A 25,161-nucleotide genomic window follows, 5' to 3' on the forward strand; every position below is an offset into this window, starting at 1 on the left:
ACACTTATTTCCCACTTATTTTGATGCTAGCCACCATTACGACTATGCGAGTTGATAAGTTATATGCAGTATTTTAATCTGTGGAGAGTCTGTCTGGCTTTATGGTGACACACTGTCTAGAAAAGAACTTCACAGGCAGAAAATGGCCCTGCGGGTATGAGGGACAGGCCCCTGTGGATGGACTGCTTTGACTTAGGGCTGTTGGATCTTCTGTGTGTTCTTATGATCTCCTCAGGGGATAGCTTGTGCAGGGCAGCACATAACATCCACATGATCAGTGTGTGCCAGCCAAGCTTATGGGGGCATGATAGCTACTTAGTGACAAATTCTTCCTCCACATGATCCTGCCCATACTGTTCAAAGAACCCAGCTCACTTTCCCCTTCCTTCCTGATAAGCAGCCTTCAAGGCCCAACTCAGTACACCTTCTCCTGCCTTTCGCCACCTCTGTAGGTCCACAGCTCCCCTCTCATGCCCCCTTGTACAACCGCCCAATTGCTGCCTTCCCATATTACAGTGATGAGCTCTCTTGTCTCCTTCCACTACATAGCTTAGAGTAGCAGTTCTCAATCTGTGATTGCATGAGTAACCCTTTCACAGGGGTCACATATCAGATAGCCTGCATATCCAATATTACGGTATGATTCATGTATCAAAATTACACTTATGAAGTAGCAACAGAAATGATTTTATGACTGGGGGGGGGTCACCACATCATGAGAGACTGTATTAAAAGTTTGTGGCATTAGGAAGGTTAAGAACTATTGGTTTACAATCCTCAAACATGGAGGGCAGTCCCTCAGCTTCCCTTATTTGTGTGTGCTTGTGGTTAGGCTTGTTCATGGAGAGTTTGTGCATGTGTGTATGGGGGGTACGCATGCACATGTGCACACACATGTGTGAGGCCAGAGGTCACTCTCAGGCACCATCTACCTTGTCTTATGAGTCTCCCTGTAGCCTGGACGCTCATCAAGTAGGCTTGTTTGACTGGGTAGTGAGACCCAAGGATCTGCTTCTCCAGCACTAGGATCAGAAGCATGTACTATCATGCCTCGATTTTTAATGTGGGTTCTGGGAATCAAATGCAGGTCCTCTTGGTTGTGCAAAAAAGCACTTTACCAACTAAGCTTTCTTCCCAGTTGCTGTTTGCTTTTAAAACAGAGTTTAGCATGTAGCCCAGGTTACCCCTAAGCTCACAGAAAGCTTCCTCCCTCAGTTTCCCAAGGGCCGGGGACTCCAAGTGTCCAGTACCACAAACAGTTTTTCCTGCTGTCTTAAAGACCCTCACTTCAAAAGTCTGGAGATGCCAAGAACCTCCCAGTACCTGGGAATCAGTGTTCTCACCGTCCTTGCACCTTTGGCAGAGGCCTTGCATCAATGAAGGAATGATGAATTTGAATTTGACTCCTAGGAGTCCCAACATCGAGGAGGTCTGCTTTGACAAAGCTACCGTTCCAGTCCAGCCTGACAGAGTCCACTGGGTTCCCTCTCCTACCTTCTGTATTTCTCTCCTTCCCCTTTCGTCATGAACCTATTCCATCCGGGAAGCTACCATCTTGGTACTGTAAAACACCGCTCAGGTCCTTGGAGCTGTGGACCCCCTCTAGAGTTCAGGAAAGTAGACTGGAATCGTTTCAATTCTATGCGTACCAAAGGATTTTGGAAATGTGGCTTTCATCCTGGTCCTGGTACCAAAGCACTCTTCAAAGGGCTTTTTGGCTATAATCTGGTGGTGAGATGTACAGGTGCCCAGATGTAAAATAGTCCTTGACGTACATTGCACAGCCAGTTTGGAACCCATAGACTGAGTTCCTCCTGGCACTGTGCTAGGCCCTGGGGCAACCACACCGAGAGTGGGACCAGCCCACACACAGCTCTAGGCCAAGTGCCCGGGGGCGCTGTGGGGGAGGCTTGCTAAACGTTGACAGCTGATGTGCTAACATGCTGTAAAACTCAGCTGTTCCCAATGGTGTCTGCAGTCTCAATGTATAACAGGGCTTGTTCTTCACCTCACAGAGTCTGCAAGCCTTTGAATTAAAGATGGCAGCACTCCTGGGGTACCCAGCTGCAGTGCATATAGATGCTCTCAAGATCCCCCTCCCCCAGCGTTCCAAAGATGAGCTCTGCATCCTGATTCCGTTTCTTGATCTGGTAAATCTATCCCTGCTCTGTCCCTGAGTTTCTACTGTGCAGGGCGCTGGGGCAGCAACCAATACAAGATCCTCTGATTGAGATTTCGGTGCATTTGGATAGGTCAGCTTTAAGGCTGTCTCCTGAGCATTGAATTCTCTAGGAAGATGGCAGTTGCTGGAGCATGGAGATAGCCCTGTTAACATTTGGGCTTTTTTTTTTTTTCCTGATGCTGCAACAGTAGAATTTAGCCTACGTGGTTTTCATTACTTAAGAGTTGTTTTGTCCGTTTTGTTCTTATATTCTCTTGTCCCACCATCCTTGTCAAAATGCAGTAGTTTGAAATCAAAAGCCCTTTGAAGAGTGCTTTGGTACCAGGACCAGCAAGGTGCCAGGTAGCACTGGAGGCTGGGCTACAGGCTTGAGAGCTGCGGACAGTGAAGAAGACCTCAAAGGCTCACATCCCGGTTAGGTAGGGCTCCATGGTTAGGACCAGGTGCCATGAAGTCAGGCATGTGTGAGTGAGGCCGGTGTGATAGCTGTGTACCCATGGGGATATCTACCCCTGCCCAGAACTACGGATGGTCTTCTCCACCTCCATTCTGCAAGGGTACCATTAAGTCATATTGCTGCTGCCAGTGCCTAGAGGAAGTCTAGAAGCTGCCAATAAATGGTGCTCTGGGATGAGGCCAGGTCCAAGCCTGGGCTTCTCTCCCAGGGCTGCCACCATCTGCCTTGCTTCTACAGGGCCTCTTGCCCCAGGCTTTGGAGCACAATTTAGAGAAGTGTCTCCATACAATCTGCCGAGGGGAAGGCGGCCGCACCAGAATGCTACTTTAATTTCGATTTTGCCAACAATTCCACTGTTTGCTTGAAGACCCTAAAATACAGAGGACGGACAGAATGGAAATGCAGTTGTGTGAACCAGTAACGGCAGAAGCATCACTTGTCTTAAGAGCTATGCTTGGCTGTGGGAGAGACGTCACCTTTATTACTGGGAGTTGAAAGTATGTATTGTTAGGTTTTAAAATACATTTATACAGAGGTTATGAAGAAGGAAACAAAGACATGGGCTACAGTTTTCCACCTCCACCAACTCCCCAAAAAACAATGCTGAAGGGAGATATGGAGGAAAGGAAGATTCGGGAAAAGAAGAAGGGGGGAGGAGGAGGAAGGAAGGAAGGAAGGAAGGTCCTTTTTGTTTTGTTTTGTTTTGGTTTTGGACGGTCTATTTTTTTTTAATCATAGGTAAATATTTAGAAAATGATGATTGACGGAGCTCTGGGGTAGATGTGAGGCCTTTGGGCCAGTCTTCAGCAGTACCCCAAAATAAAAATCACAAGGGAAGAAATCACATCTGTCATGAACATGTTCAGACATTTTTTCCCCTGTTATTTGCTCCTAAGCCACACAGAGCAACACCTATTTCCAGAGCATTCCCATTGTGTTAGAGGGAAGGGGAAGGAGACACAGCGCGGATAGAACTGGTGTCCCGGTGCTGAAAGGCACAGTGCTGTACTTGAGCACTCCATCAGCCGGCTCTTGAAGCTCCTTGGAGCCATCAGGACCTAGGATCGGAATGCAAATGAGAAGCTCGATGAGTGTTTTTTAAGTCCATAAAGTTGATGAAGAGGGCTCCTCATGACAGTGGCGTGATAGTTCCTCTTCATTCTGCTCTCTTCTTGCAAACTTCTACTCTGGATGCATGTTGCCATTCAGAAGCCCGACACTCAAAATGACTTTCCTATTGATGTCTCCGTCCCTCTCACAAGGAGCAAGGCTGCCTCTCTCCTTCTGAATCCTCAATCAGAAACCAGCTCCAGCTCGTGGGCCTTAAGTGGGTGGTTATCTTCTTCCATTTGCCTCTTTGAACAATCAGCACACACCGTCTGATGGGAAGGAAGAGTAAAATAAGCCATCGCATGCTTAAGCGATGGCGGCTACGGCTTTAATTCCTTACTGTCTGGGATAGAGAGGAAAAGGAAGTGGAGAAATGGGAATCTCCCACTCTGCTTGTTTGTTTCTTCATTATACCATTAATCTCCTCAAACAAGACATGTTTTCAGTTACAGATCGGCTAGGAAAAAAATGCATATGCTAAACCAGATGGATGAAATTAACAGTTTCATTAAGCTGGCTTTAATATCACCAAAGACACCACGGCGTTGATTTTTTAGACAATAGTTATCATCTAAACTTTAACTATTGTGCGAAATGAGTAATTTTACCTTAACTTTATTATTTTTATTAAATTCACCAGTGCAGAAAATTGTTTAGAATCTTGGGCAGAGAAAATACCAGTTGGTGATATTTTTCTGGGAGGGAGTGAAGAATTTTAATATAAGGGAGAAGTGAGCACGCTCTTTTGGTCTGCAGGGTTTTTTGAGCCCGGAGTCGAGACTGGAGAATTCCATGTTTGTTCCAATTTTCCCAGCAGCCTCAGCTACCTGGGTGCTCCTGATGATTTCTGGAGCTCTGCACCAGGGGTCAGAGGGGCAGGTGTTTCATTTAGAGTTTCATTTCTTTTGGAGTCCTCCCCTCCTCGAAGCCTACAGAGCTGCATCCCTGTGGCTCACCCATCATCTTAGTTAGGGATTTGGCAGGGAGGCAAGGCCAAGATGAATCATTAACGATAATTCAGATGCCACTTTGCCGGGAATGTGCACACAGGGGCATCTGAAACGAGCACGTTTAAAACTAAATACGTAAGTAAGGAGCAGTAGGATCTCTCTGTACTATCGTGTTCGCCGCTGAATCCATGGTCCCATAGAGTGGAGTGCTTCCCTCAGCGGACAAAGAGAAAACCCAACAAAATAAGATTACCAGAGTCCTGGTGGAAAGGGGCGTTATTATGTAAATATCATCAGGAAGACAGAAGTGTCCAGGGCTGACTACCCTGCCTTGCTGTAGCAAAGTCACACAAAGCAACCCAAGAGTCTAAAAATAGAGAACTTAGTTCAGCCGTAAATGCAAATGCGGTTGGCCCTCCGTTCCTGTGGATTCAGCATTAGTGCACCACGGACCATGGATCGAGGCTATTTAGAGTATCAGGCTGGGGGTAGAGCTGTGATCTCCAATGCTTGATGTGTGTGAGGGTCCTCAGTCAATACCCAGCACTGGAAAAACAAAACCTACAATAATCAGTAATGAATATGTTATAGACATGTTTTTCTCGTTGTTAATCCTTACAATTCAGGGTAACACCCTCTTCCTTAGCATTCCCAATGTATTAGACACAAGGAATCTAGAGAGGGTTTACCTCCAAGGGTGTGAACAGCCGATTAACAATGTCATAGGACGTTGTCATCCACAACATTCATGCTCTAGAACCATGCAATGGAGTTGAGAAAAAATAATGATCACAAATATCTCAGAATGTTTCAAGTAAGTTTAGATTTCCTGTTAGGCTGAGTTCACACTGTTCTTGGCCACAAGCTGCAGGTGGGACATACTTCACAGAGTGTGCAGGAGGACGAGTATGGACAGGGAGATATATGCTGGAGTATATATAGGAACACATACACTGGAACATACTCTGCCATGTTTAACATGCCACTTGGATGACCGAGAATGGAGGGAACCGGAGGGAACCCTGGAAGTAGTGTCCCAATTACTACCATCTGTTTGTTTATTTATGTATGTATCTATTTATTATATTGGGAAGATATGTACATGTGTGTACCAGTGTGTGTGAAGGTCTGAGCTCATCATTGGTGTCTTTCCTCAATCATGTCCCACCTTTATTTGTTTTTAGACAGGTCTCTCATTGAACCTAAGGCTTCTGGATTAGCCTATGCTAGCTGGCCAGTGAGCTCCAGGGATTGATCTGTCTCACTTGCCCTAAGGCTGTGCTAGGGGCATATATCACAGTGTGTAGCTTGTGTGTGTGTGTGTGTGTGTGTGTGTGTGTGTGTGTGTGCGTGCGTGCGTGTGTGTGCGTGTGTGCTGAGGATCTGAATTCAGGACCACATGCTTGCACAGTACACATTGCCAACTGAGCTGTCCTCCCCTTCTTCCTCCTCCTCCTCCCCCTCCTCCTCTTCCTCCTCTTCTTCTGAGTTACTGGAACATTAAACAGAGCGGACTTGTGATAGCCATAGAGAGATGTTAATAATACATAATTAATTTAAAAGAGAAAGTTGGGCCGGTGAAATGGCTTAGTCGGGTAAAGGGGCTATCACAGAGCTGAAGACCTGAGTTTGCTCCCTGGGATCCGGAGAGGGGAAGGAACGAACTGACCTATGCCCCTCCACATATATACACACAAACACATAAGCAAATCTTAATAAAAACTTAAAACATATAAAAATGAAGTCAGAATCTACAGTGGCATACCATGCCACCGGGGAAATGTATATATGTAAATAAATGTACACATGAATTATTGTGCGTACAAAGGAAAGTCTCCACACAGAGGGAGCAAGGCTTTTATCTCCACTGAGCACAGAGTGGAGGAGCAGAGACTTCTGTTTTATTTAATACCATGTGCATTGTTTGATTTGCCTTACAAAAACAAACAGTTATGTTTCTTACATAACAAATAGTTATGTCTTTGGAGAGTAAAGCAAACAAATATGCAAACGGAGAGGATATGGAAAAGGCACACTGCTCTTCAGGCAGTGAGATGACTTTCAGTTACTGTGGGTCTGGGCTTTGGGATCTGAAGAGCCCATGCAGAGTCTGTCTGCCTTTCAGGGGTCTTTGGGTCCAGATCATAGCTGCCTTTCCGAGGCTCAGGCTCCAGAAGCAACTTGTAAAAGAGTGTATCAGCGTCCATGATTCCAGGCCTGGATCTTTCTGGTGTGTGTGTGTGTGTGTGTGTGTGTGTGTGTGTGTACGTGCACCTCCATGTGCCGATGTACATGTGCCATGTGTATCTCTACTGGGCACCTCTAATATTGTTGCGCAGAAGTCACGTCATGTCCCTTGTTTGTTGAGACAGGCCCTCTCATTGGCCTGAGGGTCACCAGTTCCACTTGGCTGGCTGGCTTGCAAGCTTTGGATAGCTCTGCCTATCCAGTTTCAAGTAAATGTCTCTATACCTGGCTCTCTGTGATTGTTAGGGGTCAAACTCAGGTACTCATGCCTTCTTGGGTAAGTACTTTACCAGCTAAGCCATCTCCCCAGCCCTTCTGTCCCTGTTTCTAAAGTGAATCACTGCAAGGGAATTACTCGTCAGCAAACTTAATCCAAACTTCTCATTCTCCGCAAAAAACTTCTCAGCTCATTCCTTACTGCTGTGCTAAGAAACTGGTGGTTTATCCATTGGCCCCCTGGACACTTTTTTTAAAAATAACTTTTTTAATAGGATGAAGAAAATAAAAATGTTGGAAGCACCAGTTTCTAGGCATGTAACACTTTAGTCCTAGTTGACATCTAACTTAACATTCAAGCTGATACTGTTTACGCTTCAGTCCTGTGTCTCCTGTGAATAACGTCTTTCCATCCTGTATGGTCTTTTGTCACATGTCACCTACAATAGTGCCTTGTCTGTCCTAGAGGCATTTCTTGGCTGCATTAATAAATAAAAGAGATGGGTCGCAAAGACAAATTTTAGAGAATCCTAACAGTCACACTTGGTCTCTCGGCTTGGACATTGATCAGCATATAGATCTATGAGAGGTTTCGGAAAAGAAAGCACCAAGCGTATTTAGGTAGACCTGACAAGTCCCCATCCCTGCTGGGAGGCCTGGTGAACATAGCTGCTTGCCTGTCCCCAAGGGGCTGAGTGTGAACTCTGGCTTGTGTGACCTGCCACCAGGGGTCAAAGGTTGGCCGGCCCTTTGCCAGCCTTCGTAACTGTAGACAAGTTGTTCTGCTTCTTCAGGCCTTCCTTAATCCCCTGTGGTGAAGGAGGAGGTTAATAATAGTATCAACCATCTAAGTCTGTGCAGGTCCAATAGCCTCATTTGCGTAGGATGCCCGACCCCGAGTGTGGCGGCTTGTAAGCCTTCCATAGGAGTTGACTCATTCTTTTCATTATAGCGAGAGACCCACAAGCAAAACTGGAATCGAAAGATGGTGAGGAAGCATCTCAAAATAAAATGCTCCTGCTCAAATTTTGGGAGCGGCACCAAGGAACTATTTCGGGGATAAAACACATTCTTCTTGCGAGTCTGAGAGGAAGAGTCTCTCTGGAAGTTTCAGCAGCCCTGATTGGGCGGTGAATTACACTGAGTGAATTACTCTCTTGAGGCATCTTCTCAGCTATGTGAAGCACATCCTTTTCCCCGGGATACTAGGCTGTCATTTAGTGCCAGCGGAAAAGCTTTTTACACAGTGACACCATAGCTTCCCCCAAAGGGTTTAATTTACTTCCCCAGAGGGTGGTATATTTCAAGGTACTACAGGACCCACCTTGTCAATAACAAAGGTTTTTAATTGGCTGTCCTTCCTTCTTCTCCAGCCACATCAGCCCCGTGGTAATTAATTCTGTGTGCTGTGAATTGTGTTATTTACAGCGCCACGGAACCAAAATGACTCCGTATTAGAAATCGGTGCGAGGATATTTGAGAAGGCTGTAAAGAGACTCTCTGGCGTTGATGGCCTTCACCAAATTAGCTCTGCCGTCCCCCTTCTGATGTATTCCAGCTGCTGTGGATACCATAAAGCATCCTACTACCTCACCGTCTTCTATGAAACTGGGTTAAATGGACCTCGGGATCAGCTGCAGGTGGGGTATTTCATGCTCTCTGGAGCACCTGTCACCTGGGTTATGTGTGCCGAGAGATGCCCCTGCTAGCACCAATGTGTTGCAGCTCCTCAGAGTCCCCTAAAAATCTCTACACCCAGGGGAAAAAAATGTCCTTGGGCTGTGGAACTACACAATAACCTGTTTTCAGGGAGGAAAAAGAAAAACACTTCTCCATTTCTGCACATGGCTTTCATGTTTTGGTCAACCATCCAAGGGGCAGTTTGAGGAGAGCAGACTGGAATCCTGTCCATCAAAATCACGAACATCTTCCCTGATGAATGAACGGTCCTCAGGTCGAAGCCCTCACCCCGGTTTACTTTTTAGCTAATAAAAGTCTTTGGACCTCGTTGTCACCACATCTATCCTTCTACTATCAAAATAAATGCTGCAGTAGACAGTTTTACTTTGGGTCTTGAATCCAAATTGATTATGCAACGTGCCTAACATTTAGAGTCACATTTCCCTAAGTGTATTAGTCAGGGTTCTCCAGAGGGGGAAAAAAACAGAACGAATGAGATTTTATATATATAGGAAGAGAGTTATTCTGAAGAATCAGCTCATGCAATTATGGAGTCTGAGACGTTCTCTGCTCTGCCATCTGCAAGTGGGAGGCCAGGAGAGCTGCTGCTGGGCGGGGGGGGGGGGGGGTTCTAGTCAAAGCCAGAAGGGCCTGCTGACCAGGGAGCTGGTAGTGTGAATTCTACCTCTTCTTAAACAGGAAAAGATCAGAGTCCCAGAGCGGGCAGGCAGGCAGGCAGGCAGGCAGGCAGGCAGGCAGGCAGGCAGGCAGCCAGCCAGCCAAAAGGGATGAGTTCCTCCTTCCTCTGCCTTTGGTTCTTTTCAGGCTCTCAATGGGATGCTGCTCCCCCACCCTGAGGAGGACCATCTGCTTTACTCAGATGCCCATTTCCAAGCTTCATTGGAAACAGCCTACCAGACTCCCTGAGAAATGACTCTGGGCCCCTGCCAGCATAGTCACGTTGACAGATAACACTATCACCAGAAAACACTATGTTCTCCAATCACTTTTAATTTCTGATCTCTGCATATGATTCTTGTCTCTGTGTGTGTTTTGTTTTTGTTTTGTTTTGTTTTAAGGTACATTAACCTTATAACCCAACCTAGGATGGCTGGGATTATAGAGATGGAGCAAGGCAAATGACCTTTAGGCTTTAGGGGGTTTTATAACCTTATCTATACAGTCTTGCGAACACTTTATCGATTATCGGTTTCTTCCTAACAGGGCATGCTATACAGTCTGGTTGGAGGCCAAGGCAGTGAGAGGCTGTCATCAATGAATCTCGGGTACAAGCACTACCAGGGTGTTGACAGCTACCCCCTGGACTGGGAACTGTCATATGCCTACTACAGCAACATTGCTACAAAGACACCCCTTGACCAGCACACACTGCAGGGAGACCAGGTACGCTGGAGATGCTTACGGCCTGGTTACCAGGGCCTTCTGAGCAATGTGCTAGCGTCTGCACCTGCATCTGGTTTATGTGTTGACTCTCTGAGAATGTGCATTGTCGGATGGAGAGAAAAGCGTTAGTGCCTTATCTTCCGTTCCCATTTCCTACATCTGTGCAGGGTTGAAGGCCGACTGCCGGCAAGAGCCTACATCTGTGAGCTGTCCATGAGTGGGCAAAGTGCTATGTGAAGGTAGAGGTGGGCTCCTGAGGCAGATTTTGAGCTTGAAAAAAGAAAACATACCAGAAACATAAGTATTTTGGTTCATATGAGATGCTGGGGTCTGGAGGTGTCAGGAGGGAAGGAATTGAATTGAGAGGAGGCATTAACCTCCCAGCACCTCTATTTGTACAAGCACAGTCCAAGCACTCACAGAAGCCAGCCTTATGTCCATCCCTGTTCCCAGTGCTGGGGTCTGAGAAAGGGCTCCTTTTTGTGGATCCTGCTACTCACTGCTCCCAGGGGGCTGATGCTTAAAGACATCACCATGGCATAGGAGGCTATAGATGAGGGGCCCTAGCGGCAGCCTCTGCTTCTTAAAGGCTTCCCAATCTTGCTGACTCACTGGACAAAGACATCAGTGGCTCACATCTGCCAAAAAGACATAATGTGTTAGATTAGAGTCACTGATGTTGTTTCCGGGATGAGAATAAAAGGCTGCCAGTGAAGGTGTCGACACAGGAATAGCAGCAAAGCCTTCTGGATGGCATAGGCCTAGGCCTGGGAGAGAGGACTGTGGGCTAGTTGGCTTCAGGGACACAGAGTGGCTGGTGAGTATTTCAAGCTTTGACTATGGTGGAGGGTTTTTGGTTTTTTTTGGTTTTTTGTTTGTTTGTTTGTTTTTTGTTTGTTTGTTTGTTTGTTTTGCACCTGCTGATCTCCGCCAGAGAAACATGGAAACAAATAGGGCATCTGAGTCTGCGTGGCCACAGACGGTATAAAGCTCTGTGGCAGGTTTTGTCTGTGATCTATGCCATGAACTTCACCTTTCCTTGCCTGCTGGGCAGGCCTGCTTGAGGGACAGAGCTGGCCAAGTCACAGTTGTTGAATCTCAAGCTTAGTGATTAACTGGAAACCAAAACTGCCCTGGGATTGAGTCAGAAGCCCACAATGCAGAAAAATGCTGTTTGATACTTGGAAATGGATGGTTTCTGAAAGAAAAAAAAAAAGTCCATCACCAGTGGCCGCTCTACTGTTGTGAAATAAGTCACTCGGAGAGATGAGCCCTTCAGTGAATGTTAAACGTCACAGCGTGGGCCTAAGGATGTATCTCAGCCAGTAGGTCGCTTTCCTAGCATGGACATGGTTCAATCCGCAGCACCGCATGAAACCAGGTGTAATCAGAACCAGAGGAGACAGGAGGATCAGGAGTTCAAAGTCATTCTTGGATACAAGCAAATTAATACCAGCTTGGGATTTGTGAGACTCTGTTGCAAGGAGCAGGGAGGAAGGAGGAGGAGGAAGTGCAGAGAAGAAAGAGGAAGAGGAGGAAGAGGAGAAGGAAAAAGGACGGAAGTCATAAAAAGGAGTCTGTCTCTAGAGAGATTTTCTAACTCCTTTAGATGATATCAGTTTTTTTTCAAACAATCCTGCACACACTTAAGCTGACTATTCTTTGTGTGTACACAAATAATTTGCAAACTTTGACCTCCGCCTCACAGCAATTAACCAATATCTTTTTGTCAAAAACTATTGCCCTGCAAAAACACATTTTTACAAAATCAGGTTGTAAGGCAAGAGGCTGCCTTTACCTTTCTACAAAGCCCAAGCGTGTTCACCACATCCTGCATGTATAGATCCCACGTTTAAGAGTTCGGGTTCGGTATCAATTAGCAGCAGGAAGCGGTGCTTTGCTGACAAGCTCCTTTTCTTTTGAAGATTTGGCATGTGAAATGTTATGATTATGAACGAAAATGTTTAATTGGTCAGAACCGGAGGAGATGAACAGAAAAGATGTGTCTCGCAGCTGAAAGGCCGTGTGATTAGGCACTGTGGGTAGGAATTATACACTTAGAGCTGTGTCATCGCTCATTTTCTTAAGAATTCATAATTAATGGCTTCTTGAAGATTGAGGCAGGTGTCACACGTTCATTTAAATGTCCTTTTGTTGAGGTATCTATTAATTCACCAGCGTGATGTAGCAAACGAGGAGCTCTCGAAAGCCAGACCCCTGATTAACAAACGAAGGGTCTGTCAATAAAGCCTCTCCATGCTCGTTGCATCTCCGCCTCTGTGGTCCACATCGCTTCATCTTCATCAGGATTCTCACTTTGCTCCCTACTTGTGACTGATCGAGACTTTGCTTCAGGTAAAACTGGAAGGGCTTCTTTTTTCTGTGGCTTAAATTCCAAATGAGTTCTTTTTCTTCAGCCCAGTTCTTATCTTAGATCGATCTCTCGATCTCTCGATCTCTCTCTCTCTCTCTCTCTCTCTCTCTCTCTCTCTCTTTCTCTCTCCCTCCCTCCCTCCCTCCCTCCTTGCCTCTCCCTCCTCCATCTCCCTCTCTTCCCTCCCATCTCCCCCTCCCTTCCCCCTCTTTCCTCCCCCTCTTCCCCTCCCCCACCTCCCCCTCTGTTTCGTCCCTCCTCCCCTTCCCTCCCTCACACCTCCCTTCCCCTCTCTCTTCTTCCCTCCCTCTCCCCCTCCCTTCCCATTTCCCCCCACACTTTCTCTCTCTGAGGCTTCTGGGAGGCTGGAGTCCTATGGCCACAGCTGTCTGCATATTCACAGTACTCATCTTTCTCTCTACCTCACAACCTTCTTACTCTTCATTACGTCACAAAGGAAGCTTGCCATCCTCGGTTCTCTTCCTTTACAGCTGATACCTCCCCAGAGGACACCAAAGGTCACACTAAGAAATGGGATGGCCTCGACCCCTCAGCCCCTCTAACAACCACACCAGTTTCTCTCTTTGCTCCACCACTGCCTCATGTCCTTCCTCATCTATCCCCTGAGCTGCTGTGACACATCTTAGGGGCAGGATTGTGTTCCTCCTAATTCAAATGTTGATGTCCCGACCCCCCAGTATCCCTGATTATGATCACACATAGACAAAAAAGTAATATACGTGTGTGTACTGCTGTTTATTTTCTTCCTGAGAAGCCACCCTCTCAGATGCAACCTCGCGGAGACTGGAAACATTCCAAATGAACAAGGTGTCTGCCCTCAGGATGTGTTGATTTCTTCTCTTTTCACTGCTCCCTAAGAAACACAGCATAATAGCCATCTGTATGTTGCTTACACTATATTAAGCCTTGTAAGTAATCTAGCAGTGATTAGGAACATGGAGGAAGGGTTGGGGCTGTGGGACTGAGGTCAAGTACATTTAAGGCACATTTGAAGCTCTAGGTTTACAATTATCATATCACTTTAGATAAACAAGAATCAAGGATTCATTGCTTGTAGGGGTCCTGGAACTAATCCCTGTGGGATACTGAGGTGTGTGTGTGTGTGTGTGTGTGTTCATTTGTGAACAATGCACATATGTATATGTGATATGGTATGTGTGCATTTATGTGTGCATGAATGCATGAGTGTGCATGCACACATATGTGTGTGCATGCGTATATGTGCATGTGGTGGTGTGCATGCTTCTGCACATTAGAAACTCATCATTATAATGTGTGGTTAGGATTAAGACCCCATAGTACCCAATCTACTGCAGAGCGTGTAAGGCAAATTTTTGGTGAGTCAGTTCTTTATACAGGTAGACACATAATTGGATGTATTTATTACGTATGGTGCAGTATTTCAGCACATACAATGTAATGGTGACAGCGGGGGAAATTGGCATAGTGTCATCTCAGAGACCTATCATTGGTAATGTTTAAAATTCCCTCTACTACTTCTTTTTAAATATTGACAGCCATTGTTCCCCTACTGTATGACAGAACATTAGATCCTCATTCCCTCTATAGCAAGTTAACAATGGGAGCGGGGACTGTTTCTGACTCCTACCTACTTGCAGGGCCCTTTTCCTCTTACTGGGTTGCCTTGTCCAGCCTTGAAGTGATGGTATGTGACTGGACTTATTATAGCTTGTTATGCTGAGGTTGGCTGATGTCCCCGGGAGCCCTGCCTTTTCTGAGAGTAGGGGGGAGACGGGGGGGGGAGGGGAAAGTACAGTCGGGATGGAATGTATGAGACAAGCATGCAAGTCATTTCTTTCTGGCACTTTCTCCCTCTACCCATCCTAACTCTTGGCTCCCCAGCCTTGGCCACAGTACACTGTTCACAGTCCTGGCTCTGTCCACTCTTCTTGCCTGGCTTTCTCTCTCCTCCCCTACAATTTCCTCTGGAACCTTCCTCCTGTACCTTATGATCAGCCACAGCATCCTCTATGGCCTTGTTGGAGCTTCCCACACAGCGCCCGGTCACATCCCTGTCATGGCTCAGTCATGCCTGTAGAGAACATGTATATTAAAGTTCCCCTTATAATGTGTCGTTAGGGTTTAGAGTCCTTCCACAGACAGCCAGGGCGAGGACCTTGGCAGGCTCTAGCTGTGAGCATCCATGGAATCTTTCTTCCTTTCTCTCTACCGGTATAGTCAATACTTTTCCCTTCTTCACTTTAAAACAAAAATGTTAAATTTCACCTAAGAACCCCCCCCCCCTTTTACACAGGGAGCCAGCAGTACAACTGGCTAGAGCTGGCAACGGTTAGCAGGTGTGCGCGTTGGCTGGGACCCTGGCCCTGCCTCTTGCCAGCTTCTCCTTGGCTCTCTGGGGTTGCCTGGGCAGCAGCCCACAAGTCCTCAGAAAGCTGCATTTCCAGAGAATATGGAGCTGCTGAGGCTGTCCAGCTGCTGCTCAGCCAGCTGTCCCATCCCGAGGTCTGTCTCTCCCCTTCAGTCCGGTTTCCTCTCTTGTTCTGGTCTTCTTTTCTATCTTCCCCATTTCCCAGCACCATCTTCCTTCCCTCTTTCCTTCCTGCTCTTCCTATCCCTGATTCATTTTCTCATCTCCCTCTTCTGCCTCTCTCTCTCTCTCTCTCTCTCTCTCTCTCTCTCTCTCTCTCTCTCTCTCTCTCTCCATCCCCCTTCTGGGCCCTCCCCTCTCTGCCTTTCCTGAAACCAGTGACAATAGCCTTTAACAGGAACAGTACCCTTGGCAGCCTGCAGTCTGGGCAGAGGGAAGGAGGTGAAGTTTCTCCTGGACAATGTGGCGCCTTCCTCTGATGCTTGGTCCAGGGGTCTGAGGCTGGCAGTTTCCAGACACTGGTCCTCCTGGGACTTGGCACCAGGCTCTAACCATGTGATGTAAGGCATGAACTTTAGGGCTGCTCATTCTGCTGACACTGATTTATGAAAAAAGCAGTTAAAGAAAATTCCGGAAACCTTGGCCTTTCTCAGAACAGTCCGGTATGGCGTCCCTAGCTCTGCATACCTTCCTCACTCCAACCACAGCTCCTCTCTATCCTACCCCTCCCCTGGCCACAGCATGCAATTTGAATGGGTGATCAACATGGAGCCCCTCTTACGGCCATTCTGACCCTAGGTGGTTTTACAGGCCTTCTTTCACAGAAGGCGCAGCACCTGATGTGGTTCTGGCTGCCACCTTAGGGTTCCCCGAATCTGCAGAGGCAGCCCTTCCCTGTCTGGGTGCAGCACACAGTGTGGCTGGTCAGATTTGACTGGCTCACTCCAAGTCTGTCTACACTAGGGGTGATGCCCTGGGCCATTCTTGCTCCCCATTTCTCTCTCCTCCATGGGCACCATGACTGTCTGCCTCTCACACAGTTGTTAGAGCACGCAGTAGTCCATCCGGGTGCCGAACGGGGCTCAGTATGGGATATGAGCTCACAAAAACCTTCTCTGGCCTTTATCCATCCTCTCCAAATTGTATTCCTTCTTTTTTCTTTTTCATAGTGAAACTCATTATGTAGGATGACCTTGAACTTCTGATCCTATGGCTCCTACCTCACCAGGGCAGGGATTATAGATATGCATAAACTATATATAGACTGTAGATATGTATAGATTACATATAGGTCTGTAAACCTGTAAGGTCAGTATATTATTTCCATCTTATTGAAGAGGTAGCTCAGAGAAGCTAGTCACTTACAGTCGCCCAACACATGAGTAGCAGATTCTAGATTTCAGCCTAGATCTTCCTTTGTACAGCACAAAATAATGGGTCACATCTTGAGTGTTTTGGAGGTGGGAGGTACTATACTAAGCCACTTTCCCTGGTTGCAGAAAAGCAGGACCATCTAAATAAAGTAACTGGCCCAAAACTCACATTTAGTTAGTGGTGAGTCAGAACTGAAGTCCCCTGTGTCACACAGGAAAGGACATGGCCCTGATATCTTTCTCTTGCTTCAAAGCTCAACGGTAGCCACACAGCAGTGTAAGGGCCATAGAGTCAGGAGCAAATCTGTTCTTTTCTTACAGCTATGCATGCAGAGACAGGGACTTAGCCAAGACCTAGCTGACAGTGCCCGCAGAGAGTCCATGTGTATGGGACAGCAGGGAACATTCAAGCAGTCCCATACACTCCTTTTCAGGTGCACTGCTCCTACAAGGGAGACTAAGGGCCAGACATGAATGTGAGCCAACCTGGACTTGACTCCTAAACTTAAAGCTATGATCTGGGAAGTTTAGTTAACTTCTGTGGTCTTTGTCATCCGCATGTGTGCAATGGGAGCATGGATCGTGATAGTCTCCTCAGATTACCCAGTGTGGGTGTCCACTGGGGTAAGGAGTGGGATAGTGCCTGGTTTACCACTCATGAGGGTCACGGGCAGCTGCTCAGTGCCACAGTCACAGAGACCCATGAGTCGAAGTTCCCAGGGAGAACTGCTTCTGTGTGTCTACTTTCTTTCACTTCTAAGGATAGGAAGGAAATAGAAAACAAACAAACAAAGCAAAGAATTCTTTACCAAGGCAGGTTAAGCTTCTGCCCAACCCAGACTCCACAGAAAACAAAAGTGTTCTTGGAGTGCCAGCTGAGGTCTCATCACTTGGTCAGACTTGCTCTCTCCCAGCTGAGATTGAGGATCTCTGTGGAGTCCTGACTAGCCTGGCTGTCGGGGCAGAACGATGTGAGCTGAGCTCATGTTTTCACTTCAGGAGCCTCCATTTATTACTTTGTCTGTAAGCTGGGCGTGTGTGGAGAGGAGGGGTGAGTCACACTTGGGTGTGGGGATTAAGTGAAGGTGTGTTAAACACTCTGCCGCCATACTTGACTTCAGTAAAGGGAGGAGGCCATCTTTATTGTTTCTGGGTTGCACTTGGCAGGATAAATTGCACTGGGTCCTGAACCTTACTCCTCGGTCCCAGTCCTTTAATGACCCCAAAAGGGACCCTGGGACCCACACAGTCCCAGACAGGAGGCAGCTGAGAGACCTTCTAAGAGATGGAGCTACAGACCAGACCAGAACCTGCAACTGAATAATTTTCTCAATGAACAAAGGCAGTCAGAAGGGAAACCACACTTGGTTCCTCCTTTGCTAAATAGAGCTTCTCTCTGGACAGCTCACACCTGACTGTATTGTGGCAGAGCTGGGGTCGCTTGCTCCAGGGTCCCCTTGTGGCATGCATACGAGCAGTCCACAGAACAATGGGAGCTGGTTTCTAACACACAGCCAGAATGTATACACTGGGATAGATCTTATTTTCTTCAAAGAAGTCAGCTATCTGGCTGGCTGTGTCCCAAATTCCAATTCCCTGTGAACTCTCCCTCTAGGTTCGTCATTGAGAGCATACAGAACATCCCCATCTCAAATTCTTAAGAATTTAGCATGTTTGATTTTTTTTCAAGGTACATTCCTAAATTGGGGGGGGGGATATAACAGAACTGAGGCTGAGCCTGTGAAATAAACGTTTATTATGTCAGATAATGATGCTTCAGTAAAGATTCAGGCCATAGTTAGAAAATATCAATTTACCCTTTTTGGTGCTGTTGGGAATGAGAGCTGGCTCCGAGAATCATGACACCAGGCAGACTTTTGAACAAGCTTGAATAATGAAGTGGGAGTGGAAAAAAAATCCTGACTTCCCCAAACAAATACTTTGATCGGAGCAGACGTCAATGCAGACATGCAAGATGTGGTACATTCGTTTAAAAATAAATTCATTCCTGTGACGGTGTAGTCACGCCTAAGATCTAAGTTATTCATATGGGTTTTGCTTGAACAATTGCTGGCCTGAAGATGTTATGTCCATGGATGCTCCTGGCATTTGGGAGTTTACCGCCTCTCTTTCCCTCCTCCCCTTTTGCTTCTCTTTCTTTTTAGGCGTATGTTGAAACTATTAGACTCAAAGATGATGAAATACTCAAGGTCCAAACCAAAGAAGACGGAGATGTCTTTATGTGGCTGAAGCACGAAGCCACCCGCGGCAACGCGGCAGCACAGGTGTGCATAAGCCCATGTTGGAGCGTCTGTCAGTGGCTTACAGCAGTACTGCTGTATCTTCCGTTTGCAAGCATGGAGCTTTGCCTCCTTACAGCCAGATGGATGAGGCTTCTCCATGTACTTAGTTCTTTATTCTCAGCCTAAGACATGTTAAATGTTATTATTAGCATATATTAATTGTTATGTGATATGGGTTCATTATATTTTCACACACGTGCATAATGTATTTCAATTTCATTTACCCCTCCCACTATTTCCTCTCCTCTTCCCAACTACTTCAGTGAGAGAGGGGATGGAGAGGGAAAAGAGAGGGGGGAGGAGGGGAAAGGAACAAACCCCACTGAGTTCCATTAGAGTTGTTTACAGGAGCATGCGCACACTGGAGACAGTGTCTCCCTAGCGCTCATCAGCTGTTAGCCCCGCCCCCTTCCATGGTAGCTCTCCCTGCCCCCTTCTATGGTAGCTCTCCCTGCCCCCTTCTATGGTAGATCTCTCTGCCCCCTTCCATGGTAGATCTCTTAATAGATGTCACGTGCAGGTAATCACACCTGCTGTGGCTTCAAGAGTGAAGGTGCAGTGGGAGGACTGGAGCACAGCTCAGTCCTCCAGAGCATTTACTGCTCCTGCAAAGAGCCCAGGCTCAGTTCCCAGCACCCACGTGGCGACTCACAACTGCCTGTAACTCAACTCCGGAGGACCTTGTGCCCTCCTCTGGTCACCAGGGACTCCTGCATGCATGTGGTGCACCCAAACTTTCTTGGGTACACACACATACCCATAAAAATAGTAAGTAAACTTTTTAAAAGTGTACAGTGGCCTGGTGATATGGCTCAGTGGATAAGGTTACTTGTCACCAAGCTTGATGCCTAGGTTATCTGAATTTGATCTCTGAGACTCAACTGGTAGTAAGAACCAACTCCTGGAAGTCTCTCCATGCACACGCACACACGCACACACACACACACACACACACGAGTGTAACAGCCATGCCGTGCCTAGAACGCTGCCCCCCCCCCCACTTCTAAAACATTCCCTGAGCCTTCGGAGGTTGATACAGATGTCCTATTTGTGGCCGGTCATTCAGCCCAGAACATTTTACGCTAGGCTTCTTCTCTCCTTCCCTCAAGTGTCGTGCAAAACATTACCCAGGAAACTCACTGTTCTAAGTTGCTTTTGTCTTTAAGCAACGATTGGCTCAGATGCTCTTCTGGGGACAGCAAGGGGTGGCCAAGAACCCTGAGGCTGCTATCGAGTGGTACGCTAAGGGGGCCCTGGAGACTGAGGATCCGGCACTGATATACGACTATGCCATTGTGTTATTCAAGGTAAGAATTGCTTAATTTGAACTAAAATTGTTCGATTCTCATAATAGACATCCTGAGACATTTCCTGTGGGCGTGCAGGCAAACAGAGAGTCTGAGAACAAGTGGCTGACACCAGTGATGGAGAGGGGCGCCCCTGAAAATGAAGAGTCGGAAGCTCTTCCCTGGGCGCATCTTTAATTGACAATCTTACGCTTGACACCCGGCTTCTCTATACTTCTGTGACATTCTGAAGGTGACACCCATGTATCATGGTTTGGTACTTGGCCCGCCAGCCCCACGGTGCTGCCCGTTTGTCACTGGTTCAACAGAGCGTGTTTAGGCCAGATCTCAACAGTCCCCGTGATGGGGAATAAATGAAGCTGGTTCCAGGCTAAGGAGGAAGGTCAGGGAAGAGCTCAGGAGACAGAGGACAGGTATTAGAATCTGACCTCTGTGACCATGTGGACACCTCTGAAAAGCTTATATATTCTGGGGTGATGCTCAGACTAAATGAAACAGTATTACCAGCTGGCTTTAAGAACTGTAACATGAGTATGTCTTCCACAAGAAAGTCATTGTCCCCACTGATGAATGGAGGACCCTGTGTAACACAAACCACAACAGTGAATTCTCATGGCCTGGGAGATGCTATAGGTCATGTTAGTGTCTTATACGGATATAAAGCATCAGAAGCACCCAGCTGGTCCATTTCGAACCTGGAACAGGGACTCAGGCAGGCTGGCTTTAAAGCCTGTGGTCTGCAGGTCCAAATGCACGTGTATAAAATCAGCAATCCCAGAAAAGTCTCCCATCCGAGTGTGAAGCAGACCTGACCCTACTTAGCTTCTGAGGTCAGGCTTGAACAGGTGCACTCAGGATGGTATGGCTGCAGACCCAAGCTTGGAAAATGGAGATGCTTTGGCTTTGGTAAGGAAATCCTTGGACCTTACTTACGCCCATGCCCCAAATGAATGTCATCAAATAACCACGTGCCGCCTGTGCGCCTGGCCGGGCCTGCCTCCAGATCCACAGCTGTGGTCACTCACTCACTGACAACCACGATGTTGCTACAGCTCTATCCTCTACGTCCTAAGTGGAGCCTGAAAGCCTATCGGTTGTTATGGTTTCCAAATTGAGGCCTAGACCTTCTCTTTCCAGGCGCCAAATCAACAGAAATTATTTGAATCTTCTCCATATGCCAGTGTGTTTATCTAATACAGATCCATTCTGTGCTGGCCACATGCCAACCTGTGTGCTCGGTGCTCAGTGGAGGGACATATGGAAGCGTGAGTCACATCCCTGGCCTCAGAGGCCTCATACACTGGAGGAGAAGACAGGGCAGGAGTGGGATAGGGCAGAGACACCTGTCCACCGGAGTTGGGGCTGGACACTGGAGAAGGAGGTGTGGGTCAGGCATCGTTTCTGCCCACCAGGATCTGGCAGTGTAGAATGGGATACATTCTGTGTGTGTGCGTCTGCGACTGGATGCTTCCTCGCCTCTCCTTTCCCAGACAGCAACGCTGTCTGTTTTCCCAGTGCTGTTGAATTCTAGCAAAGCTCTCTCTGGGTCGTAAGCAGGAAGCCTTCCTCTCAGGGAAGACTGGTGCCTGGAGCAGGGAGCTCTTTTTAATGTAGTGCACACAGAAGGGCCTTCCAAGGAAATGGGCATTCTGGGCGAAAAGGTGACGATGTGCATTGGCTGGGCAGGTCACCCAAGGTACCATGTGCAATGATGGTGCCTGAACGAGGGTTATGGCGGCCACATGCATCTCATTTGGCATCCCCTGACAGTGGAGCCTTGACTTTGACTCCCTATTTGTCTTCTGTCACTGTATTCAAAGGTTGCTCACCAAGCACCCACTCTGCTGGTGTATGCCATTGGTCTCCCTTAAGAACTTTCGGTGCTGCTCAGACTAGCATATGGTGCTGCAGTCTTTGTGCAAGAAGTTGTATGATTAAGCTGACTAGAATACTGGATTAGCTAGCAAGGATACCGGAAACATTTCTACCCTAGAAACGGGAATATCTGGATTCAGGGATGTGCTGCAGTTCTGTGAGACTTTGTATAAGTCAACTACTCTGGGCCTGGTTAATTCCTTCAAAATAACTGGGATAGATGAGCCTGGGTTCCATTAGTCTGCAGTTTCTTATTCTTCTTGGGGTCCAAAGTTATCATGTTCCCAATCTAATTCTTCCAAGTGCCCTTCTGTGTTGTCCTTCCTCTTCCTCACTAATTAAATGGTGTAATGGCATTGTCTTAGTTAAGGCTTCTATAGCACCATGACTAAAAGCAAGGTGGGGAGGAAAGGTTTGTTTGACTTACACTTCCACACTGCTGTTCATCATCAGAGAAAGCCAGGACAGGAACTCAGTCGGGTCAGGAGCCTGCAGGCAGGAGCGGATACAAAAGCCATGGAGGAGTGACCTCACTGACTTGTTCCTCATGGCTTGCTCAGCCAGCTTTCTTAAAGAACTCAGGACCACCAGCCCAAGGAGGGCACCGCCCACAATAGGCTGGGCCCTTCCCTGTTGATCACTAATTAAGAAAAAGCCGGATCTTATGGAGGCACGTTTGTGTGTTTGTTTGTTTTTTGTTTTGGGGGGAGTGAATCGAGACAGGGTTTCCTTGTGTAGTCCTGACTGTCCCAGAACTTGCTCTGTAGAAAAGACTGACCTCAAACTCAGAGATCCACCTTCGGCCTCCCGAGTGCTGGGGTTAAAGGTGTTGGCAGCACCACCAGGCCAGAGGCATTAGGTTCCCTCCTCTTAGGTGACTTTAGCTCGTGTCAAGTTGGCATAAACTAGCCAGCGCAGGCATACTCGTGGAAAACATTCTCATCCTTACTTTTGCTTTGGTTTCATTAAATGAGTAAGTTAGAGTCCAGTAGACACTTGGATAGAATTCAACCTTTACTTGGATTTCCACTTTTATCGGAGATCCTGTAAACTGTAGGGCTAAGCACACACGGTGTCTTTCCTATTACCATGCAGGAAGTTAGGAGTCATTTTACTTTCTCAGAGTAGAACCAAACTGCATACTAGAAAGTATAGTATGGGGGTTGGGGATTTAGCTCAGTGGTAGAGCGCTTGCCTAGGAAGCGCAAGGCCCTGGGTTCAGTCCCCAGCTCCGAAAAAAAGAACCCCCCCCCCAAAAAAAAAGAAAGTATAGTATGGTAGTCAGAGGCTCAGTCTGCTTGCGTGGGTTCGAATCCTGCCTCCCATATTGGCATACCATACAGTTCTGGGAGTCTGAGGTGTATGGGAATGTCAGTGGCTCCCCTGTGGGGTTGGGTGTGGTGATGTGGGTGCTGGCCCATGATCACACTGTATGTTGCTCACCACCTCCAGTTCTTATCGAGCCAACTAAACAGAGTGATATCCCTATTCCTGCAAAGAAAGTCCTCTGCACGGTCACATCATGCGACCCCATTAGTCTTATCTAAGTTGAGGAGGATCCACTGGGGCATTGGGAGAGTGGAAGGGGTCCATGATTATGGATAAATCTGGAGCAACAGAGATTTTCAGTTGTCTCCCCTCAGGGACCCTTTTCTTCTCCACACACCAACCCACCATTTCCCTCACACAGCCCTCTAGATGCCCAAGCTAGGTGCTTTTTGCAACAAGAACTCCAAAGCCTGTTTCTATACATAGAGGATGAGCCATCTTTTCTGGAAATCTCACATTTGCTAGAAGGAAATTTGTCAGCTTCTGCCTCAGACGCAGGCAACTGATTTCTCAGGATCCTAGTTCCTTTTCAGCACACTCTCAAACTGAGTCAGAAGCCCCAGTGTCACCACTGGGGAACCTGAGCCAAGAACCATTGACTGATAAACCGATAACATGTTTTATCTGGGTGTCAGATTAGATAACCCCAGAGGAAAGCACCCAGGGTTGGCCAAATTCATCCAACCTGCTTCACAGCTTCTCCCCCAGCATATGTGAGTGGTCGGGACACAGTTCTTGCCACAATCAATGGAGGTGATTGATGGCTGATGAAGCAGAAAATTGGGGCTCATTGCTGTTCCATATATATGAGCAAGATGATGGAGATGATGATGATGATGATGATGATGATGATGGAGATGGAGATGATGATGGTGGTGATGGAGATGGTGATGATGGAGATGATGATGATGGTGTTGGTGATGATGATGATAACAATGGTATCTTGAAATACTGTGGAGCCTAGAACCACTTAAGACTGTGGAGTTTTTGTTTTGTTTTGTTTTGGTTTTTTTTTTAAAGGTTCAGGGTTTATATGTAAGCATTTTATATTGAATGCTGGAGTTTCTGTGTGATGCTTGTGAGGATTCCGGGTTTATTTTTCTCATAATCATTGCTGTTTATCAATGTTTAGGGTCAAGGAGTTAAAAAGAACAGACGGCTCGCCTTAGAGCTCATGAAGAAAGCTGCTTCCAAGGTAACCCATGCATATTGTCAGGAGGAAACAGCTTCTCGCACACCCACGCTCTCAGAAAGCTGTGCAAGCAAATGGCCAGTTTTCTTCCACAGAGCTGAGGTGGAAGCGAGATGGGGAGGGGTCCCCCACCCCAGCGACTAGTCATTTCTAAGTTATAACACACACTTACTCTTGCTACAATGAGGACAGCACCATTCAAAGCCTGAATGTGCCTTGCCACCAATAGAACCCCGGCTGACTTTGTTTGAAGGCTAAAATTATAATCGCAAGCTGCCCTGGTAACCAGCAGTGCGACTCCTTGGCATTGAATGAGGAGAAAGGCCATTGAATCAGGAAAACCCAAGCCTAATTTCCTGGAAAGTTAACCCTCTTCTGGCCACTTCCCATCCACTTCTTGTGCTTCTTCCATGGGCTGTTTACCAACGTCAGAGCTTCATGAGTTATTGTGCCTCTCTCGCTGTTTATATTTCAGCCAGCGGTTCCAATGGAGCCCTGAAGGCTGAAATAGCCCTTGAATAAAAACACATACAGGTGCGCACATGCACACGCATGCACACACGCTTGTCCTCACACACATGCACCTGTGTACAAATATGCAGATGAGTAGATTCATGGAAGCCACTCTGATACTTTTCGGTCCCTGGCTCGTCCTTTCTTCCCAAGGCTTCTGAAACTAACGACACTAAGTTCGTTTCTTGGGGAGAGCTCGGGGCATCCTGCCCCTTAGACTAGGAAGCTGAAGCAGGAAGTAAGAGATTCAGAAGGCGGGGTTGGGGATTTAGCTCAGT

The 25,161-nt window shown here is 47.1% G+C and overlaps 1 protein-coding gene across 5 annotated transcripts in view; it reads left to right on the forward strand.

Moving 5' to 3' along the window:
• The window catches only part of Sel1l3 (SEL1L family member 3), a 107,167-nt gene that overhangs the window by 48,284 nt on the left and 33,722 nt on the right, over positions 1-25,161 (forward strand). For all 5 annotated transcript variants that reach the window (XR_015636708.1, XR_015636709.1, XR_015636710.1 and 2 more), the window contains 5 exon segments: positions 8,591-8,802; positions 10,067-10,246; positions 18,530-18,649; positions 19,834-19,974; positions 24,311-24,373. Coding sequence is in view for 2 of the 5 variants with exons in the window: in NM_001427327.1 (NP_001414256.1) it covers positions 8,591-8,802; positions 10,067-10,246; positions 18,530-18,649; positions 19,834-19,974; positions 24,311-24,373 (716 nt within the window). In the remaining 3 variants the exon portion in view is untranslated.

Source organism: Rattus norvegicus, chromosome 14 (assembly GCF_021556685.1).
Source record: "Rattus norvegicus strain SHRSP/BbbUtx chromosome 14, alternate assembly SHRSP_T2T, whole genome shotgun sequence".
NCBI lineage: Eukaryota > Metazoa > Chordata > Mammalia > Rodentia > Muridae > Rattus > Rattus norvegicus.